Genomic DNA, 22,890 nt, shown 5'->3' on the forward strand with positions numbered 1-22,890 from the left:
TGCATATTTTGTAGGATTAAGCTTGAGATTGTACCTGCGTAGCCTTTGGAAGAACTTTCTCAGATCGCTGACACGGTCAGACTGCTTTCTAGACTTTACAATCACATCATCCATATAGACCTCGATCTCCCTGTGTATCATGTCATGGAATATGGTCATCATTGCCCTCATGTACGTTGCCCCTGCATTTTTCAAACCAAATGGCATAAATCGATAGCAGTACATTCCCCATGGTGTAATGAATACTGTCTTTTTTGTGTCCTCCTCATCCATTAAGATCTGATGGTAACCCTCAAAACAATCCACAAAAGAACCAATCTCATGTTTGGCACAATTATCGATCAATATATGGATGTTCGGCAGTGGGAAGTTATCCTTGGGACTTGCCTTGTTGAGATCTCGATAATCAACACACACCCTGGTCTTGCCATCCTTTTTCGGCACAGGCACTACATTGGCTAACCAAGTGGGATACCGAGTGACCCGAATGACCTTTGCATCGAACTGCCTGGTGACCTCTTCCTTGATCTTCACACTCATATTAGTTTTAAATTTCCTTAGCTTCTGCTTGACAAGAGGGTATGCCAGGTCAGTGGGCAATTTGTGAACCACCAAGTCAGTGCTTAGACCCGGCATGTCGTCATAAGACCATGCAAAAACATCTTTATACTCGAACAGTGATGTAATTATCTCCTCTCTGAGTTGTGGTTCAAGATGGACACTTATTTTAGTTTCCCGGACATTATCTTGGTCCCCTAAATTGATTGCTTCTGTATCACTCAGGTTCGGCTTGGGTTTTTCTTCAAAATGGCTTAATTCTTTACTAATCTCTTCAAAAACTTCATCCTCGTCATATTCCGATTTAACATCACATTCTATTTCTTGAATTACTATTTCAGAATTAGATTGGCTTTTAAGACTGGGCCAGAGATTACTCATGCATGTCATATCATTGAGGCCACCATAAAAAGAACTGTACAAGGAAGAAAATAAAAACAAAAATAAAACTATCAGGAAGGAAGAAAAAAAGGGAAATTGCATTTCATTGAAATTAAATATAACAAGGTTTATACATCCAAGTGAACGGAACATAGAATTTGAATTACAACCCTGGAATAATCCAGATAAACTGAAAGAAAATCAAAGCAAACTACCAACACTCCTTCCTGTGGGGGAAAGGAGTAGCTTCCTAGTTGTTAATCTTTTCACTGGGCCCAACAAATTGCACATCCACCTCACTCGAACCCTCTCCAACCTCCAACATGTTCACTTTGTCAAATATCCTCTCGAACGTTTCCATCAAATCTCCATCCATATCAACCACCGAACTGGGAACCGTCATCATCGGTGTGTGTTGATTATCGAGATCTCAACAAGGCAAGTCCCAAGGATAACTTCCCAATGCTATCCTTTTTCGGCACATGCACTACATTGGCTAACCAAGGGGATACCGAGTGGCCCGAATGACCTTTGCATCGAACTGCTTGGTGACCTCTTCCTTGATCTTCACACTCATATCAGTTTTAAATTTCCTCAGCTTCTGCTTGACAGGAGGGCATGCCGGGTCAATGGGAAATTTGTGAACCACCAAGTCAGTGCTTAGACCCAGCATGTCGTTATAGGACCATGCAAAAACATCTTTATACTCAACAGTGCTATAATTATCTCCTCTCTGAGTTGTGGTTCAAGATGGACACTTATTTTAGTTTCCCGGACATTATCTTGGTCCTCTAAATTGATTGCTTATGTATCACTCAGGTTAGGCTTGGGTTTTTCTTCAAAATGGCTTAATTCTTTACTAATCTCTTCAAAGGCTTCATCCTCCTCATATTCCGATTCAACATCACATTCTATTTCTTGAATTACTATTTCAGAATTAGATTGACTTTTAAGATTGGGCTGGAGATTCCTCATGCATGTCATATCATTGAGGCCACCATAAAAAGAACTGTACAAGGAAGAAAAGAAAAACAAAAATAAAACTATCAGGAAGGAAGAAAAAAAGGGAAATTGCATTTCATTGAAATTAAAGATAACAAGGTTTATACATCCAAGCGGACGGAACATAGAATCTGAATTACAACCCTGGAATAACCCAGATAAACTGAAAGAAAATCAAAGCAAACTACCAAAACTCCTTCCTAGAGGGGAAAGGAGTAGCTTCCTAGTTGTTAATCTTTGCACTGGGCCCAACAAATTGCACATCCGCCTCACTCGAACCCTCTCCAGCCTCCAACATGTTCACTTTGTCAAATATCCTCTCGAACTTTTCCATCAAATCTCCATCCATATCAACCACCGAACTGGGAACCGTCATCTTCGGGCGCTTTCTGGTACCAGGTCTGACAAATGATCTGGAAAGACGCGAGACTGGCTTTGGAAGGGCCCATGCTCTCTGTTTCGTTTTTTTGACTCTTCTCATATCTGCGATTGTGGGCTTGAACCCCAGACCAAATGAATCCAAGTTTTTAGGAAGAGAAACTGGTTGTACGATATCTTGCAGAGATACACCCAAACCCTTGCCCGGTACAAAACCATTTTTTAACATTTCAACGGCTACCATGACTGATGCAACAGCTACCCTTGGAGTTGGCACGCACTTCCCTTCTGGAATTTTATCTACCGATACCATGTCAAAAACCTGATAAACCCATGGTCCCTTGTCGTCTTCAACCTCTATGAGCAGAACAATGGCATCATTGGGAACACACAAATTATCTTTGTCGTGCACAATAATTTCCTGTCAATCCCATTCAAACTTGACCATTTGATGCAGAGTAGACGGGACTGCTTTGGTAGCATTAATCCAGGGTCGTCCTAACAGCAGATTGTAAGAAACAGCCACATCGAGCACCTGGAATTCCATAGTAAATTCAACTGGCCCTATTGTGAGCTCAAGCACTATGTCCCCGACTGAATCTTTCCCTCCACCGTCGAATCCTCGAACGCAGATACTGTTCTTGTGAATTCTTTCATCATCCACCTTCAGCTTGTTCAGAGTGAAGAGGGGGCAAATATTTGTGCTGGAACCATTGTCAACCAGTACCCAAGTAACCACGGAATCTTCGCATTTCACCGTCAGGTAGAGGGCTCTATTGTGCTCAGTACCTTCCACGGGCAACTCATCATCAGAAAAAGTGACTCTGTTTACCTCAAATATCTTGTTAGCTATCTTTTCCAAGTGGTTTACTAAGATTTTGTCAGGAACGTGGGCCTCGTTCAAGATTTTCATCAAAGCCCGACGGTGCTCGTCTGAATGGATCAATAATGACAATAATGAAATCTGAGCCGGTGTTTTCCTCAACTGCTCCACAATGGAATAATCCTGCACTCTCATCTTTCTCAAGAAATCCTCTGCTTCTTCCTCAGTCACAACTTTTTTCACCATCACTGGGTTATCTTTGGAGGTCTTAGCTTTTCTCAACTCTTCGGGGGCAAAGCATCTCCCCAATCGAGTCAAACCATAGGTCTCACACACTTCTTCTTTAACCTCTTTCCCCTTGTAAGTCACTGTCACTCGTTCATAATTTCATGGGACTGCCTTGCTGTTGACTATCGGTAATTGAGTTACCGGTTTGATAATGATAGGATCTGTGCGAGCACCCTTCACAATTACCACAGGCTTGTTTGTCACTCCTGGAACAACCACTTTTGCTCTTTCATGTTTTCCTGCAATGTCACTTGAGGACCCCTTCTTGACCCCCACAGATGGTTCACTATTTGCCCCGTTCAACTTGATCACATACTTCTCACTTGTTGACTTTTCCAACGGCTTGGCTTCATTAGCCCGAATCATCATGACAGTTTGCGAAGGCTTCTTGGGCTCCCCTCTCTTATGCATTATCTCAATCATATTTGTGTCATGATGGGCCGACAACGGGTTCTGGTTGATATTGGGTGCCTCCGGGGCTTGGACCTCAATCCGATTAGTATCAATAAGCTCTTGAATAGCTGTTTTGAATTTCCAACATTTCTCTGTGTCATGACCCAGGGCCCCTGAGCAATACTCACAACTCACCGAGCGGTAAAGATTTCTGGGGGGGGGGATTTGGCAGTTTAGCCTCGATCGGATTCAACATACCCAACTGTCTCAATCTGTGGAATAGACTAGTATATGATTCTCCCAATGGAGTGAAAGTCTTCTGCTTCTGCAACCTCTCATTCTTAAAGGCTTGATTTGGCCGAAAACCTGTTCTAGGGGGATTTCTATAGGCTCTTGGGGGTGGATAGGTATTTGTGGAGCTGGGTATGGATTTTGTGGAGCTGGCGCACGCCATTGTGCATGAGCAGGAGGTTGGGTATATATTTGTGCGTGATGGACGAAAAAATAGCGATCTGGCGGTGGGTAGTAGTGTTGTGGTGGGCTATATGGAGTGTGGGGGTAAGTTTGATGATAGGGCGAGGCTGGTTGTATGTAAAGGGCCCCTGGACCCGACCCAAGCTCCCGACTCGACTGTCGCAACACCCTCTTTCTTCTTTTTCCCAAGTACACCTCCAGTACCGTTTTGAATGGCCTGGGTGGTCACTTTAATTGCTGAATAACTCATGATCTTGTTGGACTTGAGTCCCTCCTCAACCATGCCTCCCATTTTTACAACCTCGTTGAAGGACTTGCCCACTGCTGACACCAAATGACCAAAATAAGTGGGCTTCAAAGCCTGCAAGAAATAATCAACCATCTCACTTTCTTTCATCGGAGGGTCAACCCTCGCTGCTTGCTCTCTCCAACGGAATCCATATTCCCTGAAACTCTCACTAGGCTTTTTCTCAATCTTTGTTAATGACAGATGGTCTGGGATAATTTCAAGATTGTACTGAAAATGGCAGGCGAAGGCTTGGGCCAAATCGTCCTATATGTACCACCTGTTGTGATCTTGTCTGGTATACCATTCTAACGCCGATCCACGCAGACTTTGGCGGCAATATGCCATCAGCAATTCATCTCTTCCACCTGCTCCTCTCATCTTGCTATAAAATCCTCTTAAGTGTGCTACTGGGTCACCATGCACGTCGTACAGATCAAACTTGGGAATTTTGAACCCTGCTGGTAACTGAACATCTGGGAACATACATAAATCTTTATAGGCCACACTTACTTGACCTCCCAACCCCCTCAAATCTCTGAATGATTGTTCTAGGCTTTTGACCTTTCTGATCATCTCCTCATGTTCGGGATTTTTGGGTGGCTTCTCGATCTCTGCCGGGAGATCGAGATGAGGGGTGTAAAAATATGGTTCCGGAATTTTGAAGGTAGGTTCAGGGGGATAATACTGGTTGTCGTGAGTCTGGAACAAAGGTTCACTGGAAGATCGGTGTAATGTAGCAGGTGGAGGTGCCACAAAAACGGGAGTGACTGGTGGAGGAGGGTATGGGACTTGTTTGGGTGGTGGATCTTGATATGTATGGGTAGTGGTGCCGTGGCATTGTTGGTAGAGAGGAAAGGCTGGAGATGAGTTTACAGTGGGGGGTTCCTGAGGTTGAGCCAATGGTGGGATATAAGCAGGGTTGGCAGGATAAACCGGTGGCGGATGCCCCTTTGCCGAGGCTTGGTACATTTCAGCCATTTGCTTCTTTAACTTATACATCTCTTCCTTCATCGCATTAATATCCAATTCTTCCACCTCTTTTGATGGGTCAACAATACTTGCCTCTAATTCTTGGTTGGCCATGTTCAGCTTGTCTTTTGATCAGGTGTTGTATGAGTGAGTTGCCAGAATGCCAATCAACTAACCATCTGCCTGGACTCAATACATCAACAACAACCTTGTTAGCGATTAGGGCTTTAACAGATGGGTAACCGCACATTTTGGGGAATGAATGCACCTAAGCAGTTAACCGTTTCTATTATGCATTTGATCGGATGCTTGCGTTATCCCGACTTTTCTTTTTCTCTTTTTTTTTCTTTTCGTGTTTTCACTCTTGCCCTTGCTTTCTCTTTGTTTTTATCCTCTCATTTCCCACTTGTTTTGCTTCTTTCTCTAGATTTTCTTATTCTTCTCTCTTTTCTTTTCTTTCTCTCTCTTATTTTTCCTTTCTTTTTCTTTTGGTTATGGTCCAATCCTATGGAGATTGCCTACGTATCATGTCCCCGCATGAATCAGACCGAGCGTAGTTCTGGGAGATAAGTGTGAAAGTAAATAATAAAATATTTTTGGGACTTTAAATTTTTCATAAAGGGCAAATACTTTGATTACAAAGACTCAAAACTAACAGACTCCAAGAGAAACTAGCAGACGCTGATGAAAAGACGAAATACAGACTCCAAAAATAAACTATCATACTCCAACAAAAGAAAATACAGACTTGAAAACAATTGACAGACTCCAGTAGAAAGAAAATACAGACTCAACACAACTGATAGGTTCTAACGGAAAAGGAAATACAGACTCAAATGAAAAATCATGAATACATCAATGCTCCTGGTGCCCGCGGGACATCATTCGGTCTCGCCGCGGGCCTATATGCAAGATCCCTTTGAAGTCGGTCCAAGTCACTCATTATCTGTTTAACAAATGTCATCACTGCCGTGAAGAAGGTGGTGCAAGTCATATCCTCACAAGCTTGGCATTTCACAACAATGTAATCGGTGATGTCTCTAATTATACCTCTTATGACCCCTTTTTCTTGTAACAAACGCCCAATCTGCTGGGCCCTGGCATCCAAAGTTTGCTCGGCCACATGATTCTGCTCTAGAAGTTGTTGCAAATTTGTTTCTAATTGTGCCAATGTTGTATAACAATGTTCCCTTTCAACCTTGAAGTCTTTCGCCTGTTTGATCATTTTGTTTTCCGTGACGATGAACCTTTTCTTTAATCCCGCGACCTCATTGTCGTACTTTTCTTTTAATTGCTTAACCAGGCGTGCTCGTTCATCTACGTTTTTAGCCAATTGCTTTCGAGCCCCGACTAGGTCACTTTCTGCTTTGTTCAAATCAAAACTATAGTCATTCACTTTTTGCCTCAGGTTATTTATGAGTTTTTCGTCTTTGGCACTTCGGACGGGGTTTTCTGCCGATATTTTCATTTTCTGAATTTGGGCTCGAAGGGCCTCATTTTCTTTAGCTAGATTTTTCTTTTCTCCTTCGTCTGCCGTGACTTGCAAGCTATTTTCAAACTGAAGGTCCCTGACTTGTTTTTCCAATTTGCTTATGGTAGCCCTGTACTCGTTTTCTTTGGTCAACCAGTCCCATTGCACTTGTGCTCCGTCGGTGAACTGTTGGACATAGGGTCTCTTTGCGGGCCTTTCAGGCTCATGTTGAACTCAGGATCTTTTACCATACCAAGCAGTATAACTAGGCTCCACCTCGCCTCTGGATAGATCTCGTACTTGAGTATTAGGCCCTAAGAATCTGCACTGATGCCAAATCCGCCGCACTTTTTCTTCTGGGAAGGCAGCTTTTGGCTCTAACTCAATGACCTGCCGACTCAAATCTTCATCGTGTGGGATGGTCTGATATCGGCCTAACTGACGTAGGACTCTATGCGGAGCGTAAGGCTAGATACTCTGAAGATCCATCAACAACAAAAAACACGCCTCAGCCGACATATAGATTACTTCACTGATCGAGAGCCACCCGATCGTCCATTTGATCTTGTTTGCAGTCAAAGATCTCAAATGAGCATGCCATGCTTCTGTGCCATCCGGGAACTCATAACCCTCTACCCGCTTTTCATGTTTTTCGATGCATTCAAGGCCAGTCATACCACAAATCAAGTATCCGGGATGGTGGCAAAGGTGTTCCTCCATCCATAGTTGTAACAGCATATTGCACCCTTCAAAGAACCTCCATCCTTCTCGACATCAGAGCTCGGTAAATTTCTGCCAAGATCAGCGGCACTGTAGTCCCATTTTACTTTTTCATCATAAAGTCAGCTATCCTTACAAGTCCCAACTCTATGTTCCCGTCTTTTCTAGGGCAAACCAAAATACGCAGGAACGCCACTATGAAAGCTAATCCTCTCCGAGCTTCCCACTTTTCTTGGTTTCCCGCGTGAGTAAGACCGGTATCTGGTATTTCAAAGTCACGGGGATTCCCGTAACGTCAATACAAAAAGTAGAAGGTACAGAATCCTTTGGCCAAATTTCCGTCTCGGATGTCACAACTGATGCTTAACAAGTCCAAAAATTTGTGAGGGGTTACTGTTCTTGGTTCTACCGGGTATTGACTTCTAAGATTCCCCTCGAAACCGGTATAGCCTGCTATCTCTTCCGGCGTAGGAGTTAACTCGAAATCAGCAAAATGGAATACATTATGTGATGGGTCCCAAAATGGTATCAAGGCCTCAATCACGTCTTTTCTTGGCTTAACCTTCAAGAGCCCTATAAGACCACCCAACGCCTTTGTCACAACCTTTCTGCTATCTTCCCCCAAATCATGCCACCACATATGTAGCTCCAAAGAGATCTCTTCACGGACTGAGAAAGGTTCATTTCGAATTGTGCTCATCCTGCACATTTATTAGGGTGATTTTAATAAAAAGGAAACTATGACTCATTTTGACTCAAGAGAAATGACCATTTTTAAGGCTGTGTCGGCTAACCAGCCAAAACCTTTAAAAGTGACTAAAAGTGGCTGTTCTTGCAAAAACAGCCTTCCGGTGCCCTTTTAGGTACATTCGGCTATTTACGACAAGAATGGCATCACCCTAATTATTTTCAAGTTAAAGTAAAAATTTTGTTCTTTTGGGCTATTTTTGCAAAACGGACGTTGGACCCGATGAGGGTTGCCTATGTATCTCACACCCTGTGAGAATCAAACTGGCGTAGTTCGGGCAATTTTTCTTTTAAGAAAATAAATCCAACTTCTTTTTTTTCTTTTTCCAAAAACACAAAGATATTTATTTTTTTTCTTTAAAAACCACAAAATTCCCCTCTTTTTTTCAAAGTTTCGGCAGAGTTTCAGTATATTTTAGGAACATTGGTTTTCAACATAGGTAATTACCTCACACTGCTATTTTCTTTTTCAAATTCTCTCCTTTTATTCAAAAGCCGGTCAGCATGCAAATCTGAAGCAAATAAATGCACAAGTAGCAAGTAAGATGCATCAGGATGGTCTTTTTATTTCAGGTGCACCTGTCCTAGACAGACCCAACCCCTGTGTTGAGTCTCCGAAGTCAAAATGCACATGATGCAAGCAAACGTTCCTACTAGGGATCCGGTATGAGGTATTGTTATACTAAGTTTAAAAATCTGGGTTTATTTGTTCTAGACCTGGCTTACCCGAGCGGACAACTCGAGCCGGGGGGGGGGCAGCGTACCAGGAATACAGAAGCTTCACCGGCTTTGCAACTTGTCCGAACTTCGTTCTAAATTTGGAATATGACTTTAACAAAAAAGAATTCGCACGAAGTGCACACTTCTTCATGATTTAGAAGACTTAGAGAGAAGAGGGATTTCGCAATAGTTTATATACAGTTCACGGAATATCAAAGCGGTAAAAGCAATCAATTAGCACATTAGGACCAAATCATGTAACAAAATTAGATAATGGATAAAGCCAACTATAATAATTATTCTAAGCTCGAATTTTGAACCCTGAACCAGAGATTCTGGTTCGATCCCCAGCAGAGTTGCCATAGCTATCACACCTCCTTTTTTACCTACACCCCCGGAAAGGATGTATATATAGGGAGTTTTTCCAATTAAAAGACAATCGAAACGGGATTTACTGTTAAAAGATTCAGAGTCGCCACTTGGGAGATTTATGGTGTCCCAAGTCACCGGTTGAATCCCGAACCGAGGAAAAGCTTGACTCTGTTTAACAGTCCGCGAACCAGAAATCCGAGTAAGGAATTCAGTTAACCCGGGAGAAGGTGTTAGGTATTCCCGAGTTCTGTGGTTCTAGCACGGTCGCTCAATTGTTTTAATTGGCGTATTATCTGATTTTAATACATGTTTTAGCCTAGGGTACATTTTAACTTATTAAACCGCTTTTAATTATTTTTAAAGAAGATTTAATGTCATATAAAACATGTCTTTGGATCGCGCCACATGAAATGCACCCGCAATCCAAAACACATCTTATTCAACATTGTGAGATTTAGAGTTGGGTCACATGAAATTCACACCCGCGTTTAGGAAGGTAATATTATTAAACTACGCGCCTAAAGCAACTACGCATTTTAACTTTGCGAGGGCCATGCGAATTTGCTAAATGGCGCGCCTCGATTTTCAAGAGGTTAAAATTGATAAATGAGGGCCATGCATTTGAGATTTTAATTTTGCACGGCGCACCTCGATTCTGATTTTAAAGGAAAACTCAAACTAAACTTTTGAGGGCCATAAACTATATCTTACTTAATATGGCACGCCCCAGATATATTTAAGGAAATCTAATTAATTACACTAGTGGCCTTTGAACTCTACTGTTAATACTAATGCTTAAACTAATTTAAAGAAAATTGCCTTGAAGAGAAACTAGCCGATTATTTGAAAAGAAAATGGCTTGAGCCATCAACAGCATTTATGTGGGGAAATTAAAGGGTAGGCCCAAACATGATAGAGCCAGGCAGTTCCGTTTCAGGCAATTTCATGGTTCAGGACCCAAAGAGGGCCTAAATCTTTTGAGATTTAAAGACTAAAGAGAATAAGACTCGAGTTTGAGTCTTCAGGTATGCATATAGCGCATGAAATCAAAAACATTTACATGAACCCCATGGAGCTTTCAATAACGAACAGTCATTTGGCAATCATGCTCAAATCAGTCTTCAGCTAAATTCGAAAGACAATCGCGAGATTTCAGATCCACTTAAACCTCGGTTTCATCATAATGATGAATAAGATCCTATGGGACTATCCAATAAATAGATAAGAGCCTAGACATTAAACTCAAAACTAAACCTGCTTACAAAGCATAACATGAGTAAATCAGTACACAACTCAATTCTTAAAGTAAGCTGGATCAATTCCCCTTTCTTTTAGCATGAATTCAGCTAACTACTACTTCAGGTACTTAAACTCAATTAAAACTCTTTCCCAACACTAATAGTAACAAAATCCAGAAGATTAGCTTACGATTTACTTGAATTCCAAAATAACGCTAAACTTCTCAACAACAGGGATTCATTTTTCTCAACATATTAGTGAAGTAAGAAAAAGCTGAAACAACATGTATCTACTGCACTGATTTCTCTATCACCCACACGTATAATCAGGAACTTCGAACATTTAAACTAAGCAAATGTAAAGAAACATTAGTCCAACACTATAATAGAGTCTAAAAATACAATAAATAAGAACTAAACAACTTATATGAGTCTATGCAAATTGATCTTCAAACACAAACAAACCCAGCAGCATTTTCCAACAAAACTCCATGTTTCCCCTACACAAAACCACATTTACAACTTCACTTGCCATTCAGTGGTTCAAAAACATACCTGGGAATAAAAGAGAAACAAAAGAAGAGAAGAATTAGTAGACAGCAGCAGCAGCAGGTCCAGTAACAAAGAGCAAACCAACAAAGCAATTTCAAAACCCAGAAAATGAAGTACTGCAACCCACAATTCAGTTCCAAATGCACATTCTACCCAACAGACCTCTAAACCAATCTCAATGACTAAGTCTCAAACTATTTCTAAGTTCAAATAATCAAGAAATCGATTCAGAAAGAAGAGGATTTCAGAGCTAAAGTCCAATTAAATAGTGTTTTCTGCAAAAGTTTCAGCCGTTTTGTTGTTTTCAGAATTTTTCCCCCTTCTCTGCCTTGAATGCCAAGTTATAGAGCCTTTATAGACAAGGCATTTAGGGTAGCTAAAGGAGGATCAGATTTGCACCTAGACCCTTTGCAATTTTCATTTTAGCTTAAGTGCCCCTAGTTTAATTTCAGTTTTGCAACACAGTCCCCTCCCCAGCTTCCTAGAAGCTTCCCAAACAGTTACCAACAGATTCTCACACTTAAATTTTCTAATTTAACCTTCGAACCCCTGTTTTTCTTCAGGAAACCAAATGGATCAAACTGACCCAAGGTGAACCAGATATGGACCTTCGAAAACCCGGGCCAGTCCCTTTCTTTTGGGCCCAGGTCCAAGTCAGAAGCTCAGGAGAAACAAGAAGGCAGAAAAATGAAAGGCAATTAGGATTTCAATCAGCCTTTTGGACCAAATGCTTTCAATCAGCCCAAGACTAAAGGGAACGATCAAACGAACTAACCTAACAAATTCAAACAAAACTGACGAACCTAAAAACTAACCATTGATCTTAACTTAAAAAGAAACACATGCAGAAATGATTGCAAGAACAGAAAAACATAAAAAATCAAAACACAAACAAAAGAAACAATGGAAGATGAGAAGGAAATGCACATGAAAATTAAAACTCAAAAGGTAAAGAACAAAATACCTAACCATGGCCTGGATCGTAAGAAATGCAAAAAACCTTGTAACCTTCAAATTTTCCGGCGAAGTTTGACATTAATCATGTGTTCTTATCAAGAACACATGAATAAAGTCAAACTAGACCTAAATCCTTACTGAAATCTTAAATTCGAGGTTTTTGGGATTTTAGGGCTTGACTTAGATTTAAGATTCGAGGAGCTTGGGGCAGATTCGAGGGTAGCTGGTCTGTGATTTAGGAAGAGGGGGTCACGAGGCTCATGGGGTGTAATTTTGGGGCCAATCGGATGAGTTAGGTTTTTAGTCATTCCTTTCGATTCAAGATTCGAGAGGCTGGGCTGTGATTCGAGAGTGAGTATTTGGAGATTTGGAAAGAGGAGAAGGAGGGGGATCTGTGGTGTAAAAACGGGGTCAATCGGAGCAACGCCGTCGGCGGAGGCGATTTCCAGCAAGCAGCTCACGACAGAGGCGGTGAAGGGTTCTTTGAGTGCGTGGGGACGATGAGAGGGGGTAGGGGGTGCGTTTGGACACTAATATACTTATGAAGCTTCAGTTCTGAGCAGTTTGATCAAGGGGAGATCAATGGCTCAGATTCCACAATCCAAAACGGCGTCGTTTGATTAAAGGGGAAGCTTGGACTAGGTCCGGGTGGTTTTGGGCCTCAATTTGGACGGGTTTCAGGGGTGTAAGGGTTTGGTTTTGGAGATAAATCAATTTAATCCTGGCCCAAATTCCCTTTCCTTTATTTTGATTTTTTTTTCAATTTTCTAATTTCTTCTAAATTAACATTAAAATAAATCTAAATTGATTTCTAAACAAATTATCCTACCAAATTAAATTAACTAATCTAAATAATAATTACCACAACTAATTAAATACCAAATTAAATAAAAACCACCAAAATTCAAAATTTAAAAGTGCAAAATAAACTATTTTGTGATTTTTTTCATTTTTTATAAAACACTAAATTACTAATTAATTCAAGAATGCAAAATTAGATCCTAAATGCAAATGCAGTGTATTTTTGTATTTTTATGAATTAAATAAAATAAACATGCACATACAAATGCAAACAATTATCAAAAAATGCCACAAAATTCACAAAAATTGCAAATAATGAAAAGAAGTTATTTTGTTTTGAATTTATGGGAGTAATTCATATAGGGCAAAAATCACGTGCTCACATCGGCATAACCCAATAATTTTCCCGGCATAACCCGATGACTTCCCCGGCATAACCCGATGACCTTTCCGGCATAACCCGATGACTTTCCCGGCATAACCCGAGGACCTTTTCATCACAACCCGATGACTTTCCCGGCATAACCCGATGACTTTTCCGGCATAACCCGATGATATTTCCAGCATAACCTGGTAATTTCCAACATAGGGTCCCATTCCCTAGCTGATGCCAACATAACCTGGTAATCTTTTCCAACATAGGGTCCCACTCCCTAGCTTTACCAGCATAACCTGGTAATCTTTTTCGGCACAGGGTTCTATTCCTTAGTTGATTCTAGCATAACCTGCTAATCTTTCCAACTTAGGACCTCTGATCCCCATTTGATTTAATTTTTAGATATAAGGCTCCACTCCCTAATCTCTTTTCTCCCAAGGATACACAATCTTGATTTTATTGCTTCCAATAAAGAAGTAATTTAGATTTTTGTTACAATAACTCACGAAATTTTCCTAGTAGAAAAATGTGGTAGAAAATTTCGTTCGTTTGTTTGTTTTGGTGCCTGAGCAGGTTTTTACCTTGAGGCACAAGTTTTGAGGTGACCAAAAGAAGAAGTCTTGATTCAAATAAAAGAAAAGAAAAATAAGAAAAGAAGTGAACGCTAAGTGTAGAAGCGAAGAAAGATGCGGACTGCTCAAGATATGATTGAAGTCACAAGCTTTGCATGTCCTGCCTTGATCCGTAAAGCTCAAGAAGAATGAACCAGTAGTTGCAGCTAACGAGCATCAAGATTCAGATCAGAGTCTGCAGGAAGAGCCAACCAAGACTCAAGATCAAGCTTTAGAAGGTTTATAGATAGGAATCTTGTAACTCATAGTTGATAGGCTTAGCTAGTTTAGCTTTTCATCTTTCATTTTGGTGTAATAAGGAGCTCAGCAAGCAGAAAAACAGCAACAATAGTGAAATCACAGTTTCTCGGTAGTCCTAGTTACCAAAACTTCCAGAACTACACCGACTTGATTCCTTTATAGCCAAGGATATGTAAGCAACCTCCGAAACAAGGTTCGGTCAAACTTTTTCAAAAAATGCTTCCAAATGGAGTATCAAATGGGCAAAAATTGCTCGTAATTGCTCACTTTATCTTTGCCCGAAAACTCTTCATATTTTCGAGCAAAGAGGGGCAGCTGTGAGCACTTAATTTTTGCCCTGCATGAAAATAACTCCTAAAGATATACCAAAATAATTTTAGTGGATTTTAGGAGTTTTTCTTTATTTAGTTGCATTTCATGCATTTTTAATATTTTAAAAAAATCATAAAAAATTGTCACATTTTAAATTTCATGCCATCTTAGGTTTAATTTGCATTTAGGAATTAATTACATTGAGCAAAAATCACAAAAATGGTCATTTTTACATATTTAGATTTTAGTCTTTAAAATTAGCATTTTTCTTTAGTTTTAAGTTAATTAGTTGTTTTAATGTTAGAAATAGATAAAAAAAATTAATTTCTATAAAATAGATTGATTTAGGATTTTAATTAATTGTATTTTAAAATCAAAGAAAACGAAAAAAAAACAAAGAAAAAGAAAATAGGAAGAATATATTTTTGGTCTTGTCTTTAAATTGGGCTAAATCCTAAATGGTCCAATTGATTTTAAATCATCCGGCCCATGACCCCAAATTTCACCCAGCCCATGACCCGAACCGACCCAGACCATTGACCCATTACCCCTTTACCTAAAAAAACCTAGACAATATCATAATCAGAAGACCCCCCCCCCCTTAAAGAAGAGAGAAAAACAGCGCATCTAGAACCAACTCCCATTTTCTTCTTGACTATCATTTTCAACCCCAAATCAAAAGCTTCATCAGAGAGCCCTCACACTCAAAAAATTGGACCCTCCTCTCTACAAGAAATAGGGCATCGGCGCAAAAGAGAGATCTGAACCCCATCTCCCCTCATCTCTCACTCTCTCATTCATTGATGTACACACACACGAAAGAGCTGAGAAGTTTTGGTTTTTGTTTTCTTGGGGAAATTCACAAAAAAAGGAAAAAGAAAAGAGTTTCAAAGTCAGATTTGGAACCAAAACTTTGGAAAAGCATAATCAAATAAGTATTGAAGACGAGTTAGTCACTGGAACTTTAAAACTCAAATCCTTCTCCTTTCGTGTTTACAAAAGCTGTTGAAGATGGGATTCATTTGGGTTTCATGCTGATTTTTGTGGCTTCTGTTTTGATTGAGCTTGATTTTCGTCATTGTTTCCTTTCTAAATCTAGAGATCTACTTCCTTATTGTTTTGTTCTGCTGTAATCAGGTACAACACTTTGGTTGAATAATATAAAGCTCATATTTGCTTGGGTGAGATTTGTATGGAATTATTCCGATTTCATCTATTTCATTTCTACGACTGATTGATAGCCAGTTTTGTTTTCTTTTTGCGAGTTTGCTAAACTATTGTGATTTGTTTGAAATGTGATGATGAATTTAAAGTTTGAGTCTAGTATGCTTACTCTGTAAAATAAGGAAAAGGAAGGATTGAAATCTGTACTTTTTCTTTTGTTGAGTAAAATGGGTTGAAGGATAAAATTTGAGTAAGCACGGGAAAAACAGAACAAAGATAGATCCGAAAATTTCAGCCATAAACCAACTTTGAGGTTCATGTTCCGCTCGTAAAATCGAGTTTTTGAGTAATTCATTTTGATGAGGCATTACTGGTTAGACCCTACTGATATTGTGAAGTGGTAATATCCTGTTGCTTAACTTGCAAATGTCGAGAAATATTGGTTGAAGCAGAAACAAATCGATTTAGTTCTTCGATAAAATTTATTTATGTGTGGATCTGTTCTTTTGTATTTGAGCATGTCTTGGAGTTGTTATATTAATTCTCGGGTTCATCTCGCTTTTTCTGATTTGCACATGACTACAGTACATTGCTTATGAATACTTGATCTCTATTTTTATTCTAGTGTCTTGTTTATTTTGCCTTATTTGTTTGTTCATGTGAAAAACATTTCCTGTTTCTGCCCTTATTCTAATTGTCATCATGATGGTTTCATTTTGATGAGGCATTTTAGTTCTTGTTTGTTAATTTGTCATTCTGATTGATGGAGATTTGGGGGGCATGACAGTATTTAGGCCACAAATAGATAAGGAGTGCACATGATAGTTTTGGATTGCAAAAGCGTTAAAGTTTGGGCCTGTATTATTGAATTTTATTATGCCCAAACGTCAGTAGGACTACAAACTAGCCCACCTTTCCATAATTAATTTACCTCATTTCTTCCGCAATGAACATCGTAGTTTGCTTTAGGCACGAACTTGACAAATGTTGGTTTTAAATAATGAATGGCTAGTAATTAAGTACAATCCTTTAAAATAAATTGAGGCGTGCCATTCACAATTGAATCCCATAATCTATGGCCCTCACATTAAATACCAAAACTAGTGTGAAAAATACTTGGAACATTTATAATTAGTGTAGAAAACACTTTGAACATTCATAGTTTGCTTTAGGCACGTTTATAATAAAATAATAATAGCTACGGGTACAGTTCCCGTGACGTAGTTGTGATACATAATTTCTAAATTTGGGGGATACATTTATGTGACTCGACCACAACTTCTAATAACGTTAATAAATTAAACATGTTGTAGATCGTGGGTACAGTTCCCGTGACACGATTCGCAATGTGTATCAAACAAACAAGTGTACGACAATCATTACATGTTCCAGAATAATTCCATAATTAATTAAAAGCGGTTATAAAGTTAAAAATGCACAATAAGTTTTAAAATATGTAATAAATCAGATAATAGGCCAATTATTAATAGTTAAGTGACCGTGTTAGAACCACAGAACCCGGGAATGCCTAACACCTTCTCCCGGGTTAATAGAATTCCTTATCTAGAATTTCTGGTTTCGCAGACTTTTAAATAAAGTCGATTTTCCTCGATTTGGGATTTTAAAAATAAACAGGTGACTTGGGACACGAAATAAATTATTCCAAGTGGCGACTCTGATTAAAATAAAATAATCCCATTTCGATTTATGTCACTTTAATTGGAAAAACTCCCTTATATACCCCTCGGGTGTAAAAAGGAGGTGCGCTAGCTCCTTCTCCCCAGTTGCCATGATCTCGTACCGTTGCTCAACAAAATTTCTCATAAGTTCTCGTTGCACTAATTATAACACATCCCGAATTATCAGCCACAATCGCACACTTGACCTCCTGACAGTCTTACCCTCTTCTTTAAGCGATCCAAGCTCACATCACAGTACATGCATCCTATTGGATAGAAGGCATAACTTTTATAGGAACTTCATCAAGAGTCATGCAACCCTAACCTTCTCACAAGATATATCCCACCTATGTAACCTTATACCGACATCCTCCAACGGCATAGCCACAACCACGTCCATTATGATATCAGTTGATTCTCCTAGGTCCACACTCATCCTCCAGCTACAAGAGTCTGTTTATCCTATTAGCATCAATTGAAGGTCCAACAACGTTCCAAAACTCGAAGTCATATTGCGTCCTAAACGATAATCAAGCTTACACAACTCTCTATGTTCTAAGGAAATTAACTTCCTAAGGAAACTACTCGATCTCTGATGCTCGTGCTTAACCTGCTAACAACTCATCTACCCCGATACATAACCCTACATGTCTTTTCTTATCCTTAGCTACTAAAATACTGCCTCAAATCATAATCCATATCTGTAGCATCTGAACTAATGAATGATCCACCAACTCTAAGCCTCCATAAAGATCATCTTTCTCGAGCCATCAACACTAGAAACACCAATTCAACCCTGAAGCTGCCACATACCGCCATATCTGATACCCGCTTCTTAGGTACCATTTCACAACACCCAGCCCCGAAGGCAAACCAATGAAGACCATCAAACCAACAAGCATAAATGCGTTCAAATAAAGATGACGATACCACTTCACAAACAAGAATTCCACCAAGTTCAAAAATATCCAATCTCGCTAATTCGTCAACCAAAGCCTAAACATCCATAGTCCGATTGCCTCTATTCCGCTGGAGTTAAATGCCAAATCTCCAAACCATGAATTGAGAAATACTTCTCTTGGGACATTCACTACCATAGCACATAAATAAGCACCTTACAATACATTGTGCATAACCTTAAAACAATTCGATTGTGCATCACCTTGAATCCATTCACCTTCCTCATTTTTGATCTTGTGAATATAGAGTTTCCTTCTCCTTCCTCTTATGAGACTGTGAAAGTATCTTGTGTTTGTATAACCTTCCTTTGCAATTGTGTTTTCTGCTTTAAGACTGCCTCTTCAACTTTCAAATGCCTTACATATTGAGCTTGGATTTCATGCAAGGTTGCTATATCTGTAGGATCATTGGGGGCCAGCCATTTTTCTTCTGCTTCTTTCACTTTCTGTTCAAGTTATTTTGGCTTTTGAAAAATGTCACCATACTGTTCCCTAGACCATTTTCTCAATACCTTTGAAGTGGCTTTGAGCTTCTGATGAAAGATCCACATGGGGTGCCCATCAATCTCCTTCTCCCAAGTCCTCTGGACTAAGGGTAGAAAGGTATCATTGTCTACCCAACACTTGAGAAATTTGAAATATTTTTGGTTGGCTTCCTGTCTCACATTCACTTCCATTAACAATGGTAAATGATCTGACCCTGCAACAGCCAAGTGTGTGATTGTGGTTGCAGGGTATGAAGCTAACCAATTATCATTAACAAATCCCCTATCTAATCTTTTCCAAACAATAGAGCATGGACCTCTTCTATTAGACCAAGTGTACCTTTGACCATTAAAACCAAGGTCCACCAATCCACATTCATCAACCATGCTCAAGAATTCAATACTCTTCTTCATTTGATAAGGAATACCTCCAATTTGTTCTTCAACCGATGCAATCACATTAAAATAACCAATGACACACCAAGGCATATCACAAGAGGATCTGTGCCTTAGGTTGTCCCATAAAGGTCTTCTCATGTTTTGTTTTCATTTTTCATAGATGACAGTCATATGAAAAACCTGACCAACTTCTACATGCCTTAATTCAATAGTCAAATATTGTTCATCTATGTCTAGAATTGTATCATTGAAGTCCTGGTTTCAGAGTATCCAAATTTTATTGTTGACATTGGAAGCTGCATGTTGCATGCCCAGTTGGATTTTATAGTAGTTGAGGTATTTGGTGTCAAGAAATGGTTCTAGTACAGCAATGAAGGAAAGGTTGTGAATTTGTTACAGAATTCTGAGTCTCTCAATGGCTCCAGAGGTTCTGATACCTCTTGCATTCCAGATTATTGTACTAATTATTAAAGGATGATGGATTTTTTGGATTGTTGGTTGTTACTGGAAGCTGTAGCTGCTCTGCTTCTGGTTAATCTTGGTGATGGCTGTGTAAACCTTGGTGACAACCCTTGAGAAACAATGATTTGGTCTTGGTATTCTTCCCCATTGACTGTTTTGATGAGGAGATCACAATGCTGATCATCATCACTGTACTCATCATCCCCTTCACTTCCTTTTTCTAGTTCATCCTCTGAAAGGATAGGTCTATACTCATCATCCTGAGGTAGATGAGCCAAATTGTCTTCAAACACAGTCAACCTCTTCTCAGCAGTTGAAATGTGATTGACACCCTCTCCTTTGTCAACTAGCAGAGGTTGCAATTCAGTGGAATCAACTTCCAATTAATGATCATCAGTTGTAAGGTCTTCCTGCAAGGCCTCAGAATCCTGCTGAATTCTTAAAGCCATTTCCTTTTTCTGTAGATTCCTTATTTTCTTTTGGCTGGGGTTACTCTTCTTTTTGGTTTTAACTGGTGCAGTTTCCATAACATGTTGTTTATCCATTGCCTTCTTTTTGAGTTGTGCTATAGTTTCCTCTTCAGAAGTGACAATAAGCAGAGGAACTTGACCAGCAACATCATTCGTGGTTGCAGAGGTTAAGTCCAACCTAGGTTCAATCATATGTGCATTAGCACACTCATGTAAAACATGAGGAAGCCCCCTTGTTTGGATCCCCATCTCTAAGTTCTAAGGTTTCATCCTGCCAAACCTCCATTCCTCCAATGACTTCATTAATAGAAACACAAAGGGGAATATGAGGATTGGGTTGATTCTGGGCACCAGAATCAGCACTCCTCTCCAGTTGAGCTGGAGGATTGTTAGAAATCATACCTGATGGTTCAGAAACCTTTTGAGTGTTTTCTTTTGATGGGTTCTACTATTTCTGAACATTAGGTTGTTTAGCAATATACATTGCCTGTTGCCTTTTGGTGTTGTTCTATGCATTTCCTTTGGATCTTCTATTTTTCTGAGTTTGCCATTCCTCTTGTGAAGGGTCTGCCCCTAAAATCTGGTGTTCCTCGTTATCTTGTGCTTGATCGTTTTGGTGCCTGACCTGCTGTTGGTGTTGAGGAATCTATTTTTGCTGAGTATCCTGGGTTTGTTATTTTGGTAGTTGTTGTGGTTGTTGTGTCTCTGCTGTGGTCTTTTCTTGTTGTTTGTTTTGCTATTTGGTTGTTGCATTGGCTTTCCTCTTTTGTATCTCTTCATGCTTGGCTTTTTCTGGACATGCATGAGTTGCATGATCAAGGTGTCTAAAATATAGGCAGTAATTAGGGATGCTCTCATATTTTATCTCCAACCATTAGCCATCACCATTTTTATCTTGGTTATCATCATAGCCCAGCCACACATGTTGAGGTCTGTCTTTGGTAAGATCAAGTTGCATTTTTACCTTGGCAACACTGCCTCTTGTTTTTTGAAAAGATGCCAAGTCCAGGAACATGGTCTTACCTATATAAGACAGTAGTGGAGTGAGGATCTCCATATAATAAAGGTGCCAAGGTAGATCAGGAATAACAATCCATACTGGCACAATTGAGGAATCTTCATTGGGACTAAAAAGAGGTGTCCAAGCTTCAATTTTCATCATTTGTCCTTGAATGTACATGAATTGCTTGTTCCACATAGTTGCATGATCATATTCATTATCTAGCTCAATGTAGATAGTCTTTGAATTGAAATGAGCAATTTTGACTCCTCCCTTGAGCTCTATTTGGTTTACAAAACTTCTTCTGATAACATCCATCCTAGGCATAGTATTAGAGAATTTCCCTACCACAGTATACTTGCACCTAGTAGCCATAGTGCCCATGTAGTCTTCTCTTTTGAAAACCACTGCAGGTCTGACTTGTTTGGTGGTGAGCTTTGGAGGAGTGAAATTGATTGGTGTTCTATTTGCTTCAAATCTAGCCCTAATTTTTGTAGCATAGGAGTAGGTAACTGTTGTAAGAGATGGCTCAGTGGTGTTTGGGGGGGGGGGTTTAGCTTGGTCTTTGGATCCTGAAGGTTGAGGAATTTCTTTGTTTGCATTCGGGATTAATGAAACAGCAGCTGGTATTTGTGGAGTTATGTTTGGTGGGCTTATTTTCCTGGTAGGTCGATCATAATTGGCAGAGACCTTAGGTTGGTTATTTGCTGACTTAGGAGGATTATATCTGGGTTGTGGTTGGGACGTTTGAGGTGGTGATGCCGCATTGGGCACCTGTGCCCCTGTAGTTGATGTGCTTTCTTTTTCATTTGGATTTTTGGGAAGCAAATTATTTGAGGTGTGTTGTGAGTTGATGGTTCCGTTAGCTACATCAAGGACAAGTACTTCACCTAGATTAGCCACAGTTTGAGGCTCAGATATTCCTGAAGCAACAAGGCCCTGCACCTGTGTTGCTGCTATGGATGGGAGTAGTCGCTCACCATTTTCTATGGTGATTTCTCATGACGACTAGTTTCAATATGACCTTGTGTAGCACTACCATTTATTTGTTCATTAAAATTAGAAGCAAAACTAACCTGGGCATTTCGTTGAACACCTGAAAAAGTGGAGTCTGCTGAAATGGTTTTTAAAACATTCGAGAAGTTTGGCTCGATGGAGATTGGATTTGATGATTGAGAAACAATCTCTTGAGCATTAGGAATCATTTGGCATTGGTCTTGGGCCAATTGGTATACGAGAACACCCTCCCCGGCCAACTGGTGCAATTTTGGGCTCTTTGATTCATAATGGTGATCAATTCCTTTGTTAGATTGGTCAGAAACTTTGCAAGCAAGTTCCTTAGATGTTTGAGAAAGACCAACGGCCAATTGGCTTCAATTTGGCTCAGAATTGGAAGAGTCATTTCGTCGAACACCTGTATTACTCAGGTTGTCAGATTCATTTGATTGCAAAATTGAGGCTTGTGTTTGATACCCATGTAAAATTGGAGGTGCAATTAGGTTTCTCTCATCAAGGTGAGCACTTTGGTACCAATCTTTTTCCAATTGAACATCTTGAACACTATGCACGACCATTTCTG

At 39.8% G+C, this 22,890-nt stretch overlaps 1 protein-coding gene across 1 annotated transcript; it reads right to left on the reverse strand.

Annotated features, from left to right (window-relative positions):
* Positions 1 to 18,761: 18,761 nt before the first annotated feature.
* On the reverse strand, positions 18,762 to 19,517 carry LOC138870671 (uncharacterized). The gene is made up of 2 exons (XM_070148497.1): positions 19,008 to 19,517; positions 18,762 to 18,941 (listed from the first exon to the last, which is right to left on the reverse strand). The coding sequence occupies exons 1-2, from the start codon at positions 19,515 to 19,517 to the stop codon at positions 18,762 to 18,764; spliced, it is 690 nt and encodes a 229-aa protein (XP_070004598.1).
* Positions 19,518 to 22,890: the final 3,373 nt, after the last annotated feature.

This window comes from Nicotiana sylvestris, chromosome 6, assembly GCF_000393655.2.
Source record: "Nicotiana sylvestris chromosome 6, ASM39365v2, whole genome shotgun sequence".
NCBI classification, from domain to species: Eukaryota; Viridiplantae; Streptophyta; class Magnoliopsida; order Solanales; family Solanaceae; genus Nicotiana; species Nicotiana sylvestris.

Excerpts from the sequence above, each read along its gene's own strand:
- LOC138870671 (XM_070148497.1), bottom strand. The coding sequence starts at position 19,517 with ATGAGAAGACCTTTATGGGACAACCTAAGGCACAGATCCTCTTGTGAT. Across the intron at positions 18,942-19,007 it reads AGCTCAAAGCCACTTCAAAG|AAAGTGAAAGAAGCAGAAGA; the intron begins GTATTGAGAAAA and ends TAACTTGAACAG.